Raw genomic sequence first — 12,873 nt, 5'->3', positions numbered from 1 at the left:
TCTTTATTGACCAATGGAATGGTGTAAAATATACAAACTCTTCCCACCCGGGACACCGGGTCATGCAAAACGAACTCCCCAACGACTGGTTGACGCTATACTGAATCATGTGACGGGGTACTAATGTACTGTTGCTGCTGCGCCACGTAGCTAGCGTAAGCCGAAATGGCAGGAGGTGTGAAGAAAAAATCATCACCTGGTCCACTGTCTCGAGTGTGGGCGACACTTCGAAAACTATGGCAGGAGAAACATTTGATATTATTCCAGGCGGAGTACACAATACTGGTCGCCTCTGTTCTGTGGTTCCTGGAGATCGGAATAAACATATGGGTCATACAAAAAGTAGCATGTAAGTAGCTAGCGGTTTAGCTTGAGCATGCGGCTAGCCTTAAAAGGATACTTCGAGATTTTGGCAATGAGGTCCTTAACATTGAGGGCCTTTATCTACTTCCCCAGAGTCAGATGAACTCATAGATACCAGTTGTATGTATATGTCCAGTATGAAGGAAGGTTGTGGTAGTTTCGCGAGCCAATGTTAACTGACCTTAGCACAACGACTGCAAGTCTATGGTATCTACTAGCATGCCTAATATTCAACTCTTTAACCCTTATTATTCTTATGGTTTTCAGTCGTTAACTTCGCCACGTTTGGCTGTACTACAATTCCGAAGCTGTGTTTTAACGTTTAGAAACATCAACAATCATTTGCGAACCCGTTTTTGTAATCTATGCCCCTTATCTTTCATATCGGCAATAAACTCTTAAAAAATATACACTTACTGCAGCAGTCCTGCGCTGATCCATAAGCTGTGTGTGCCTCCAGTTGGCGAACTACAGTACACTTTCTCCCTACTCAGTTACAGTTACACTGGCGTTCAGAGCATGCTAGTGTAAGGTGTGAAATGGAGAGCTAGTTAGCGTTTCAAACGTCACTCGCTCTGAGACTTGGAGTAGTGGTTCCCCTTGCTCTGCAAGGGCCACGGCTTTTGTGGCGTGATGCGTAACGATGCTTTGAGGGTTGTCTGTGTGCAGAGGGTCCCTGGTTCGAGCCCAGGTAGGGGCGAGGAGATGGACGGAAGCTATACTGTTACACTAATTAGGACAGGTAATTTCCATCTGTCTTGCGTAAACGGGCGATGTAACATGGAAATATGGCTGTGTGAGAACACTAACCCAAACTCTGTCGTGTTATAATTTAACCTTTTTTTTTTTAAGTATATTTGTCGCTGATATGAAGATAGCAACGTTCCTTGTTTCCAAAGCCGTACCGCAAGTGATGCGTGTTAACCTTAAGAACGCGCATACGGGCCATTAATGTTCCCCCGACCAGAATATACATGCTTCTTCTGGCAACAACACTTAAACTTGCCACAGCTATTGAGAGCTACATATTTCGTCCATACTAGGCAACATCACAAGGGACCGTGACCACGTCTGTAAATTCACTTTGACAGTTGGCACTACAGAGGCTAACCCATTCATAGACTCGCCTAACTGCTTTGGCCCCTATTGACTGTAGTATCTTCTGCTGGAGGACTTTTGTTAAGATCCCAGACACTCGTTCTGACGTTAAAATACATCGCTTGCGGTATGGTTTGGTAACATATCTGTTAAATTACTGCACACCTTTGCTTTATATAGTTATGGTTTGTTTTCCCACATGGACATATCTCCATGTTACAGCGCTTATTACAGATGACACCAGTGCTATGTAGCGTGCTCAACACCTAAGTGTAACTGTGGAGGAAGTGTAGTTCATTGGCTCGAGGTAAACAGCGGTATGGAACTGTGCAAACCTGCTACAGTAAGTTACATCTCTTTTTATTCTAAATATTCTTTATTGCTGAAATGAAAGATAAGTTCCATATGTTTGGAAAACCGTATCACAAGCAATTACTTATTATTTAGGTTTCTAAATGTTGAAACAGAGTGTCAGGATTGTAGTTCACATGGTCCCACCAGTGCTTATAGCTGAGAACCGTTGGTATAAAGTAGAATCCCTTGGGTTCTTGAGAGCAAGTAGGAAGGGTCAGAAGTAATTTAAGTAACTTGTTCTTGTAGATGCTTCATTCTCTCGATTCGGAAGAAAAGTCTATCTTATATAGGTGTCTGTGTTCAGCTGCAGGTGGTTCTCCAAAAAAGAGTATTCATTAAGATGGTAAAATCAATGTTTTTCACAGTGAAGCGTTCCATCGCCATTTTAGCTGCCAGACATCTTTCATTTCCCAACATCTTTGCAGGAACTAGTCATTTTTATGCACCATCGCCACTTGTAGAAGCAGATGATCGTGCATCACACAGTGCGACCAAAACAAAGATCTACACCCAGTCCAGGCATTTCTCACTCGATACAAAATGTTGATTTTACTACCTTTCAAAATATTCTCTGGTTTTTGGAGAACCACCTGTAACTCAACATAGACATTTATAAGATGCTTTTCTTCCGATTTGAGAACGAAGGAAGTATCAGCAAGAACAGGTAAATTGAAAAATAGCTTCCAACCCTTTCTACTAGCCAAGGTATAACCACATATGGGAAAATTCACATATCACCGTTTTTAATGTATAACTTCAGTTTCCCTTTCTTGTTTGATTTTTTTTTTCCTTTGGTAGTTGCTGCTGACCTGTTCTTACTGTCACCTGATTCTTTAGGTACCTTCATCCACATCATTTACCCCATTTGTTGAATGTATATGACAAGTTCATTGGTGAATGTCTTCTCCTGCAGACACAGAGATCGACTGGAAGGCGTATATGGATGAGGTAGAGGGAGTCATCAACGGCACCTACGACTACACCCAGCTCAAAGGAGACACAGGCCCTTTGGTGTAAGTTCCACTACCCTATACGTGGTACTCTACAAGTTAAGGAACCAGGTTCCAATACCAGTATTGGCAACCCCAGGGATGTATTCATTACATTTACATTTAAGTCATTTAGCAGACGCTCTTATCCAGAGCGACTTACAAATTGGTGCATTCACCTTAAGACATCCAGTGGAACAGCCACTTTACAATAGTGCATCTAAATATTTTAAGGGGGGTGAGAAGGATTACTTTATCCTATCCTAGGTTAGCCGGATTCCATTGCTAAACGTGTCTGTTGCAAAACCTTTTGCAACAGAAATGGTTTCCTGTTTTCTCTAGGAAGCAAACAAAACGAAGGGACCTACCTGAATTTGTACATACATTTGAATCTTCACCAGACCCATGACAAAGCCTTGCAATTTTCCCTGTGTGTGTCTGTGCGTGCCTGCAGTCTGACGTGTCTTGACGTGAACAAGATCACAGTCTTGAAACTGATTTCTGAACCTACCTTTCCAGGTACCCAGCAGGGTTTGTGTACATCTTCACAGCGTTGTATTACGTTACCAACCATGGGGTGAATATCCGCCTGGCCCAGTATTTGTTCGCTGTCTTCTACCTGCTCACTCTGCTACTCGTCTTCCGGATATACCACCGCACCAAGAAGGTGAGATGCAACACTTATTCCTTTGTACACTGTTTTCCAAGGTGACGTTGTTTCTCTTTGGTACTTAGCTAGTTGTCATTAGCCAAAATATATTTAGTTTTTATTGCAACTTGGAATTCACCACTTTATAATACTGTAATCTATTCCATGATTTAAAAAAAGGGCCATTTTGACTCTCCTCCTCTCCAGGTTCCTCCTTATGTGTTCTTCTTTGTGTGCTGTGCCTCCTACCGGATCCACTCCATCTTCGTCCTGCGTCTTTTCAACGACCCCGTGGCCATGATGATGTTGTTTGGGGCCGTCAATTTGTTCTTGGACGGCCGCTGGACTTTGGGCTGCGGGCTCTACAGGCAAGTGTAAACCCTGGTTCTGCACAGCTGGAGCCCAGCTCAGTTAAACTGAAATGATCAAACCGAAGTTGAACTTGGTTCAGTGTGCGGGCAAATATGGGACACCTTTCATGATAATAAAGCTCTAATTTAGATTGGCAGAACTGAGTTGCTGAACTCAACATCTAACTGTGGTAGCCCCTATCACATGGTCCGAATGACAACTTCCTCTACCTCTGCTGTGGACAGTTTAGCAGTGTCTGTGAAGATGAACGTGCTCCTGTTCGCACCGGGCCTTCTCTTCTTGCTGCTGTCTGAATTTGGCCTGATGAGGACCATACCCAAGCTTTCTCTCTGTGCTGCCATCCAGGTTTGGACCTCCTTCATCTGCTTCAACTGTTACGTTTAAGTTTTACTCACTGATGCCTCTTGTCCCCAGCGTTCCATCCACTTTTCACACTGTGTGGACAATTAGGATTTGCGTACTCTATTTCCATTCTGTTGATTGTCCATCTCTACTCCACCTCACCTCTCTCTCTCTCTCTCTCTCTCTCTCTCTCTCTCTCTCTCGCGCATCACAGTTGTTGCTGGGCCTACCCTTCCTGATGGAGAATCCAATTGGTTATATGACCCGGGCCTTTGACCTGGGTCGTCAGTTCATGTTCACATGGACAGTGAACTGGCGCTTCCTGCCGGAGTGGCTGTTCCTGAGTCGCTACTTCCACCTGGTGCTCCTGGCCGCCCACCTGCTAGCCCTGCTGCTATTTGCCCTGCGCCGCTGGAAGAGGTGAGGCTACTGGGGTTATCTCTAGCACCAGAGATGTTCATGGTCAGGCCAAAACTCTTGGCCCTAGTGGAGCCTAAAAGGAGATACAGCCTAAATTATATTTGTACACCAATGCTTTAGTCTGACCATCTCGGCTTTTTGTTGTTAACCAGGTGCGCGCTCTGTTGAATTAAACCAACACATGTTTCTCCTCAGGCCTGAAGAGAGCATCGTGGAACTGCTGAAGGAGCCAGGCAAGAGAGTCCTCCTTGCACAGAAACTCACCTCAGATCATATCCTTTCCTCAGTCTGTCTCTGGAGCCATGACTAGAAGCAGTACCGGTGTGTTGTTCTGTATCTCTAAACACACAGTTATCTAGTTCTTTTGGACTTGTTTAACCTTTATTTAATTAGGTCTGTCTCTATGGCCATAAAGTACCAGTGAATATCTTAAGAGCTGTAACTAAAGATGGCTATTAGTGGAGATTACATTTACATTTAAGTCATTTAGCAGACGCTCTTATCCAGAGCGACTTACAAATTGGTGCATTCACCTTATGACATCCAGTGGAACAGCCACTTTACAATAGTGCATCTAAATCTTTTAGGGGGGTGAGAAGGATTACTTATCCTAGAGATGGGTAGAGAACCCAATTACTTTGTGTATATATTTTTTCCATGTTTTTTTCACACCAAATACGAACATACAAACAACAACTGTGCCTGTTATATAGTTATTAGAACGTTTTCACACCAAATACGAACATACAAACAACAACTGTGCCTGTTATATAGTTATTAGAACGTTTTCACACCAAATACGAACATACAAACAACAACTGTGCCTGTTATATAGTTATTAGAACGTTTTCACACCAAATACAACATACAAACAACAACTGTTCCTGTTATATAGTTATTAGAACGTTTTCACACCAAATACGAACATACAAACAACAACTGTTCCTGTTATATAGTTATTAGAACGTTTTCACCAAATACGAACATACAAACAACAACTGTGCCTGTTATATAGTTATTAGAACGTTTTCACACCAAATACGAACATACAAACAACAACTGTGCCTGTTATATAGTTATTAGAACGTTTTCACACTGTACGCATACAAACAACAACTGTGCCAGTTATATAGTTATTAGAACGTTTCACACCAAATACAACATACAAACAACAACTGTGCCTGTTATATAGTTATTAGAACGTTTTCACACCAAATACAACATACAAACAACAACTGTGCCTGTTATATAGTTATTAGAACGTTTTCACACCAAATACGAACATACAAACAACAACTGTGCCAGTTATATAGTTATTAGAACGTTTTCACACCAAATACAACATACAAACAACAACTGTGCCTGTTATATAGTTATTAGAACGTTTTCACACCAAATACAACATACAAACAACAACTGTGCCAGTTATATAGTTATTAGAACGTTTTCACACCAAATACAACATACAAACAACAACTGTGCCTGTTATATAGTTATTAGAACGTTTTCACACCAAATACGAACATACAAACAACAACTGTGCCTGTTATATAGTTATTAGAACGTTTTCACACCAAATACGAACATACAAACAACAACTGTGCCTGTTATATAGTTATTAGAACGTTTTCACACCAAATACGAACATACAAACAACAACTGTGCCAGTTATATAGTTATTAGAACGTTTTCACACCAAATACAACATACAAACAACAACTGTGCCAGTTATATAGTTATTAGAACGTTTTCACACCAAATACGAACATACAAACAACAACTGTGCCTGTTATATAGTTATTAGAACGTTTTCACACCAAATACAACATACAAACAACAACTGTGCCAGTTATATAGTTATTAGAACGTTTTCACACCAAATACGAACATACAAACAACAACTGTGCCTGTTATATAGTTATTAGAACGTTTTCACACCAAATACGAACATACAAACAACAACTGTGCCAGTTATATAGTTATTAGAACGTTTTCACACCAAATACAACATACAAACAACAACTGTGCCAGTTATATAGTTATTAGAACGTTTTCACACCAAATACGAACATACAAACAACAACTGTGCCTGTTATACAGTTATTAGAACGTTTTCACACCCCTTCACTTTTTCAAGATTTTGTTGTTCCAAAGTGGGATTGAAAAGTATTTAATTGTAATTTTTTTGTCAATGATCTATACGCAATACTGTAATGTCAAAGTGGAAGAAAAGGGTATTAAGGAAAGTAAGACATTAATATATCTTCATTAGATAAGTTTTCAACTCCCTGAGTCGATACATGTTAGAATCACCTTTGGCAGTGATTACAGCTGTGTGTCTTTCTGGGTAAGTCTTTTTATGACTTTTGCACACCCGGCGCACAATTGGCCCAGTGTCGTCCGGGTTAGGGAAAGCTTTGACTGGCCCGGGATGTCCTTGCCCCATCGCGCTCGAGAGACTCATTGTGGCCCGTCCGGGCACCTGCAAGCTGACTTCAGTCGCCAGTTGTACAGTGTTTCCTCTGACACGTTGGTGCAGCTGGCTTCCGGGTTAAGCCGGCAGTGTATCAAGAAGCAGTGCGGCTTGGCAGGGTCGTGTTTCAAAGGACGCATGGCTCTCGACCTTCGCCTCTCCCGAGTCCGTAGGGGAGTTGCAGAGATGGGACAAGACTGTAATTGGATATCACGAAATTGGGGAGAAAAAGGGGTAGAAGGTCGAGAGCCATGCGTCCTCTGAAACACGACCCTGCTTCTTAATTAAAAAATATATAAAACAAGTTCATTCCTTTGCCACATTTCTTGCAGTATTACTTTCGTGCCTTATTGCAAACAGGGTGCATGTTTTGGAATATTCTGTACAGGCTTCCTTTTCACAGTATTGTGGAGAAACTACAATGTTGTTGATTCATCCTCAATTGTCTCCAGAGCCATTAAAGTCTGTTTTAAAATTACCATTGGCCTCATGGTGATATGCCTGAGCGGTTTCCGAGTTAGGAAGAACGTGTGTTTTTTATTTTTACCCATCTACCAATAGGTGCCCTTCCTTGCGAGTCATTGGAAAACCTCCCTGGTCTTTGTGGTTGAATATGTGCTTGAAATTCACTGCTCGACTAAGGGGACCTCAGAGAAAATTGTGTGTGTGGTGTACCGAGATGGGGTAGTCATTCAAAAGTCATGTTAGACACTTATTGCACTGTAATGTGACTTGTTAAGCACATTTTTACTCCTGAACTTATTTAGGCTTAACCAAGGGTTGAATACTTACCGACTCAAGACATTTCTGCTTTTCATTTTTTATTAATTTGCAAAAAATTCAATAATAATCCACTTTGACATTATGGGGTAGATCAGTGACCCAAAATCTCAACTTAATCCATTTTAAATTCAGGCTCTAACACAACAACATGGGGAATAAGTCAAAGGGTGTGAAGACTTTCTGAATGCCCTGTATAAGAGACCTTAACAGCCGATCACAGATGGTGCTGATCCTCTTCACGTCTAACTTCATCGGCATGTGCTTCAGCCGCTCGCTGCACTACCAGTTCTATGTCTGGTACTTCCACACCCTACCCTTCCTGCTCTGGAGTGGAGGGGTCAAGAAGCTGGCTCACCTACTCCGGTAAGGGGGGGGGGGGGCTTTTGGCCGTGATGTGTAGAAATAGGAAGGGTCCTAACTTCCGTCAATTAAGATTTGTGAAAATGTACATTCATGTAGTTTTCAGGCGTATGCAGGATTGGGAACATTTGCTAATCTTAGTCTACTATAAATTCTGAGCCTCGATGTGTCAAAAGGCCTGTTATCGTCACTCATTGTCCTCTCACGTTATGTCTTATCTGGTCTTTCTGTGGATAGGGTTTTGATCCTGGGTCTGGTGGAGCTGTCATGGAACACCTACCCGTCTACCATATACAGCTCAGCAGCCCTCCACCTGTGTCACCTCATCATGCTGCTCTCCTTGTGGTTCGCCCGGCCCCCAGCCCGCCAGGGAGAGAATGCCAAGAGCCAGTAAGATTAGCCCCTAGAGGACCCTCCCATCCACCCTAGGCTGGTTCTCACCCCTCGCCTCACCGTGTCTTGCCTATTTCCTCATGACGCACAGGGGGTTATTGAGGTGGAGTGGGGTCTGTCTTTAGACGCATCGGTTTGTTGCTACCCACCTCGCTGTAGCTCTGCTAGTGTATAGCGGTACATACAGGTGAGAGAAGGGACTGAGTGAGACTGCATGTGGGGGTGTATTACGATTTGGCAGTCGTGCAGGTTTGTGGCGTGGGAGGAAGCTGAAAACAATTAGGATTCTCAGGTTAAAGAATGAAATAATACAAATCTAAGAGTGGGAGTCTAGTGGTGTGGAGAAACGCTGAATGTTTTGCTGTGTCGTCTAGAACATCTTAAGGAAGGATCTCTTGCTTACAGTATGTTTTGTGTCAACTACCTTTTAGCCCGTGATTTTTCTTGTGGAGTATTATCTGGTCTTGTCGATAATCGAGTGAGAAACTCTTCGGTCCCCATGCTGGCAACCAGCTGTTCTGAACCTCTGATACTGGACCATTTGTTGTTGTAAAGATGGTTTCTATGTGCGTTTGTCTTAACTCCGTATCAGGGAATTTTTACTTTGCTACTACTTATTGACAAAGCTTTGAATTGAACTGTCCTCTGCAATAGATTCTAGTCCTCTAACTCAGTTGGTGGAGCGTGGCGCTTGCAACGCCAGGATAGTGAGTTTGATTCCAGGGACCACCCATACGTAAAAAAAAAAATGTTGCACGCTTGACTGTAAATTGTCTTGGTTAAAAGCTTCCGGTAGATGGCATATATTATTATATTAAATATTTCTGTTTGTCCTCAACTCCATACCTGGGAAGTTTTACTTTACTACTTATTAATGAACGCCTTAAATTGAACCGTTCTCTGCAATAAGCTTTTGGTGCCGCCCATTGGGCACAATAGGAATGACGTTGCCTAGCTAGCACAAGGCTTATCATAGGCAAATACGTAATAATATATGTAATTTCATATAAGAATATGACCATGCAGAACTAAACTGTTGACTGTCATGAATATCTGTCTATTGTTTTTATTTTCTAATAGTTTCTTTCAGAGGATGTGGATCAGTGTGTGCACTAGACTAAATAGATGAGGCCCATTTCCCGCACCCAGATTAAGCCTACGCCTGGACGAAACACTCACTAAGGTTATTTTAGTCCAAGAATAGGCTTAAATGGATAGTTCCACGTGACAACATATTCACGTAATTTTGCAGTACTTTCCTTTTAATCTTGAGTAGGAAACTGTCCCTTTTAAGTGTTAATGTTCTTTAATGAGCTGCCATAGGTGATATTTAGTGCTCATATTTGTTTGCTGATGATTGTGTGTTTTGATTTGCATGTCTGTTTTGTGTTACACACGAAGACAGAGATTGATTCCAAAGGTGTGTTTTATTCTGTTGATAAAGATGTGAAAATAAAAGGCGTATCTCTAAAGAAATTTGAATTAAATGTCATTCATTCACAAGCATACATTTGAGTAATTGAATTCTACACTAATGCAAGTTAGACAGACTACCCAGTTAATAGGCCATTCAGCTGAGAGAAAATAGAGCAGTGACTAAATCTACTAAATCAAAGTAATGTAAGCTTTACATGATCATATTGTAGTTTCATATGGTGTACTTAAAGGCCTCTTGGGTTCGTCAAGTAGAGTTTGCACCGTCAAGTCTCAATTTACCTAAGTCAATGGCTTTTAAATGATCTTGGCACTGGGGAAAATTCATATTAGCAACCAGAGGTGCAAATGCCATTTTTCAACTGAACCTGATTTTAAAAACAAATTATTCCAGGTAGGAGGCAACTGCACCAAAGTTCTAGTAGGAGAAAGCACTGGTAACTATCACATGTTGTCGTGACGGTAATAAGTCATCTCGCATATTGTGGTGGTTTTAACATGGTGGCTATGTGGTCACATGTTGTTGGGATTGTAGCAGAGCATGTTGAGCTGGATGTTCTCGTCCCAGTGGCGGAGCAGCATAAACAGTTGCCTGGCAGCCCCCTTCAGCCCGGCCAGGTCCACCCCCTCCGGCAGCTCCTGGCCCCGCAGCCAGAAATCCGCCTTGGCTGCCACCAGCTCCCACTCCATGAAAAACCCTGCACAGCGGTGCTCTAGCCAAGCCAGAGCCACTGCCGTGGCCCAGCTCGAGCCCTCCAGGTCCCCCAGAGCTAGCTGATCGCTCCCCTGGGGGTCTGGAGCTGCTGGATCCAACAGAGAACCCTCACAGACGTCAGTCTCTGAGCCGCGCCCGCTGTCTGCTTGGGTGGTCTGGGGGATAGGGCCACCTGTCGTGTCAGGAGAGCCTTCCTCGGAGCTAGGGGGGTCGGGGAGGGTCGTCAGGGGCTCTTGGCACCGGTCGGAGAAGTGTCTCCTGCAGAGTCGGGGGTCCAGGATTAGTGGAGGGTCGTCAGGGGTATGGGGGCCACCCAAGGGCTTGGTACCAGTAGAGGTGTGGTGATGGGGGAGACTAGGAGGCTTGGTAGTGGTGGTGTGGTGGAGGGGGGTACCAGTTGGGCGCGTGGTAGTGGTGGAGGAGGGGATTGTTGGGGCGTTGGGGGAGGTGCAGCGGAAGGGGGGCTGAAGCTGCTGCGGTGGAGGCTGTAGGGGGATGCCCTCTTCAGACGGTCCAGGGGGATCTGGATACAGTCAGAGTAGACCTCTGTCAGGAGGAAGGCCCCAGAGGCCAACTGGAGACGCACCTGTGGAGGAGATACCAGATACTAACTCTTAAATCGGGTATCCACCTCTAAATACTTCTTGTAGATTCATTATCGGTAGAGTACTTGAAGGGCATTTCCACCACTTTTCATATTCATTATATCCAGGACCATACCATGGCCTACATATGTATAATTGACACACGTGTTTTGTAGTACAAATACCAAATTAGAAAGTGCAATTTTGTTCTCATCAAAAGTAAAAACATTAAACGGTGATTTTGAAACGCAGATCGCAGAGAACAGGAAAATGCTCTCCCCCTGTCTAGAAACTCGGTGCAGGTTTTGCAAATCATTATTTATCCTTCTCAAGGATGTCACAGAGTGGGACTTTTTAGGAGCTTTTCTTTTTATTCACAGAACACGTCTTCAGACTTTCCCCACGTTGTTACGATACAGCCTTATTATAATTGATTAAATCGTTTCGCCCTCTCATCTACACACAATACCCCTTAATGACAACGCAAAACCAGGTTTTTATCAATTTCTGCAAAATTATTTTTAAAAATTAAAAAACTTAACACATTTCCATAAGTATTCAGACTCTTTACTCAGTACTTTGTTGAAGCACCTTTGGCAGGGAATACAGCATCGAGTCTTCTTGGGTACGACACTACAAGCTTGGCACACCTGTATTTGGGGAGTTTCTCCCATTCTTCTCTGCAGATCCTCTCAAGCTCTGTCAGGTTGGATGGGGAGCGTTGCTGCACAGCTATTTTCAGGTCTCTCCAGAGATGTTTGGTCGGGTTCAAGTCCGGGCTCTTGCTGGACAACTCGAGGAGATTCAGAGACTTGTTCCGATGCCACTTCTGTGTTGTCTTGGCTGTGTGCTTGGAGTCGTTGTCCTGTTGGAAGGTGAACCTTCACCCCAGTATGAGGTCCTGAGTGCTCTGGAGCAGGTTTTCATCAAGGATCTCCACGCACGCCTCCAACTCAATCATCAAGTTTGCAGATGATACAACAGAAGTAGGCTTGATTACCAACAACGACGAGACGGCCTACAGGGAGGAGGTGAGGGCTCTCGGAGTGTGGTGTCAGGAAAACAACCTCTCACTCAACAAAACAAAGGAGATGATCGTGGACTTCAGGAAACAGCAGAGGGAGCACCCCCCTATCGACATCGATGGGACAGCAGTGAAGGTGGAAAGTTTTAAGTTCCTCGGCGTACACATCACAGACAGACTGAAATGGTCCACCCACACAGACAGTGTGGTGAAGAAGGCACAACAGCGCCTCTTCAACCTCAAGAGGCTGAAGAAATTTGGCTTGTCACCCAAAACCCTGACCAACCTTTACAGATGCACGATCGAGAGCATCCTATCGGGCTGTATCATAGCCTGGTACAGCAACTGCACCGCCCTCAACCGCAAGGCTCTCCAGAGGGTGGTGCGGTCTGCACAACGCATCACCGGGAGCAAACTACCTGCCCTCCACGACACCTACACCACCCGATGTCACAGGAAGGCCAAAAAGATAATCAAGGACAACAACCACCCGAGCCACTGCCTGTTCACACCACTACCA

The 12,873-nt window shown here is 43.6% G+C and overlaps 2 protein-coding genes across 2 annotated transcripts in view; one reads left to right on the top strand and one right to left on the bottom strand.

Annotated features, from left to right (window-relative positions):
- The first annotated feature begins 106 nt into the window (after nt 1-106).
- On the top strand, nt 107-10,072 carry alg3 (ALG3 alpha-1,3- mannosyltransferase). Its single transcript, XM_052464009.1, has 9 exons — nt 107-349; nt 2,729-2,828; nt 3,324-3,471; nt 3,661-3,821; nt 4,050-4,170; nt 4,382-4,587; nt 4,783-4,860; nt 8,063-8,206; nt 8,441-10,072. Exons 1-9 carry the CDS (start codon nt 166-168, stop codon nt 8,595-8,597), a joined length of 1,299 nt encoding a protein of 432 aa, XP_052319969.1. The 5' UTR covers nt 107-165; the 3' UTR covers nt 8,598-10,072.
- vwa5b2 (von Willebrand factor A domain containing 5B2) overlaps nt 10,005-12,873 on the bottom strand; it is a 39,155-nt gene continuing 36,286 nt past the window's right edge. Inside the window, exon 21 of the mRNA XM_052464008.1 lies at nt 10,005-11,331. Coding sequence (XP_052319968.1) covers nt 11,026-11,331 — 306 coding nt within the window. The 3' untranslated portion in view covers nt 10,005-11,025. The remainder of the gene's footprint in view (nt 11,332-12,873) is intronic.

This window comes from Oncorhynchus keta, chromosome 15, assembly GCF_023373465.1.
Source record: "Oncorhynchus keta strain PuntledgeMale-10-30-2019 chromosome 15, Oket_V2, whole genome shotgun sequence".
NCBI lineage: Eukaryota > Metazoa > Chordata > Actinopteri > Salmoniformes > Salmonidae > Oncorhynchus > Oncorhynchus keta.
Note: the sequence above shows the minus strand (reverse complement) of the source record. Positions and strands in the feature narration are given on the sequence as shown.

Coding starts and splice junctions, on each gene's coding strand:
- alg3 (XM_052464009.1), top strand. CDS start 166: ATGGCAGGAGGTGTGAAGAAAAAATCATCACCTGGTCCACTGTCTCGA. Junction 350..2,728: donor GGTCATACAAAAAGTAGCAT/GTAAGTAGCTAG, acceptor CTTCTCCTGCAG/ACACAGAGATCGACTGGAAG. Junction 3,822..4,049: donor TTGGGCTGCGGGCTCTACAG/GCAAGTGTAAAC, acceptor TGCTGTGGACAG/TTTAGCAGTGTCTGTGAAGA.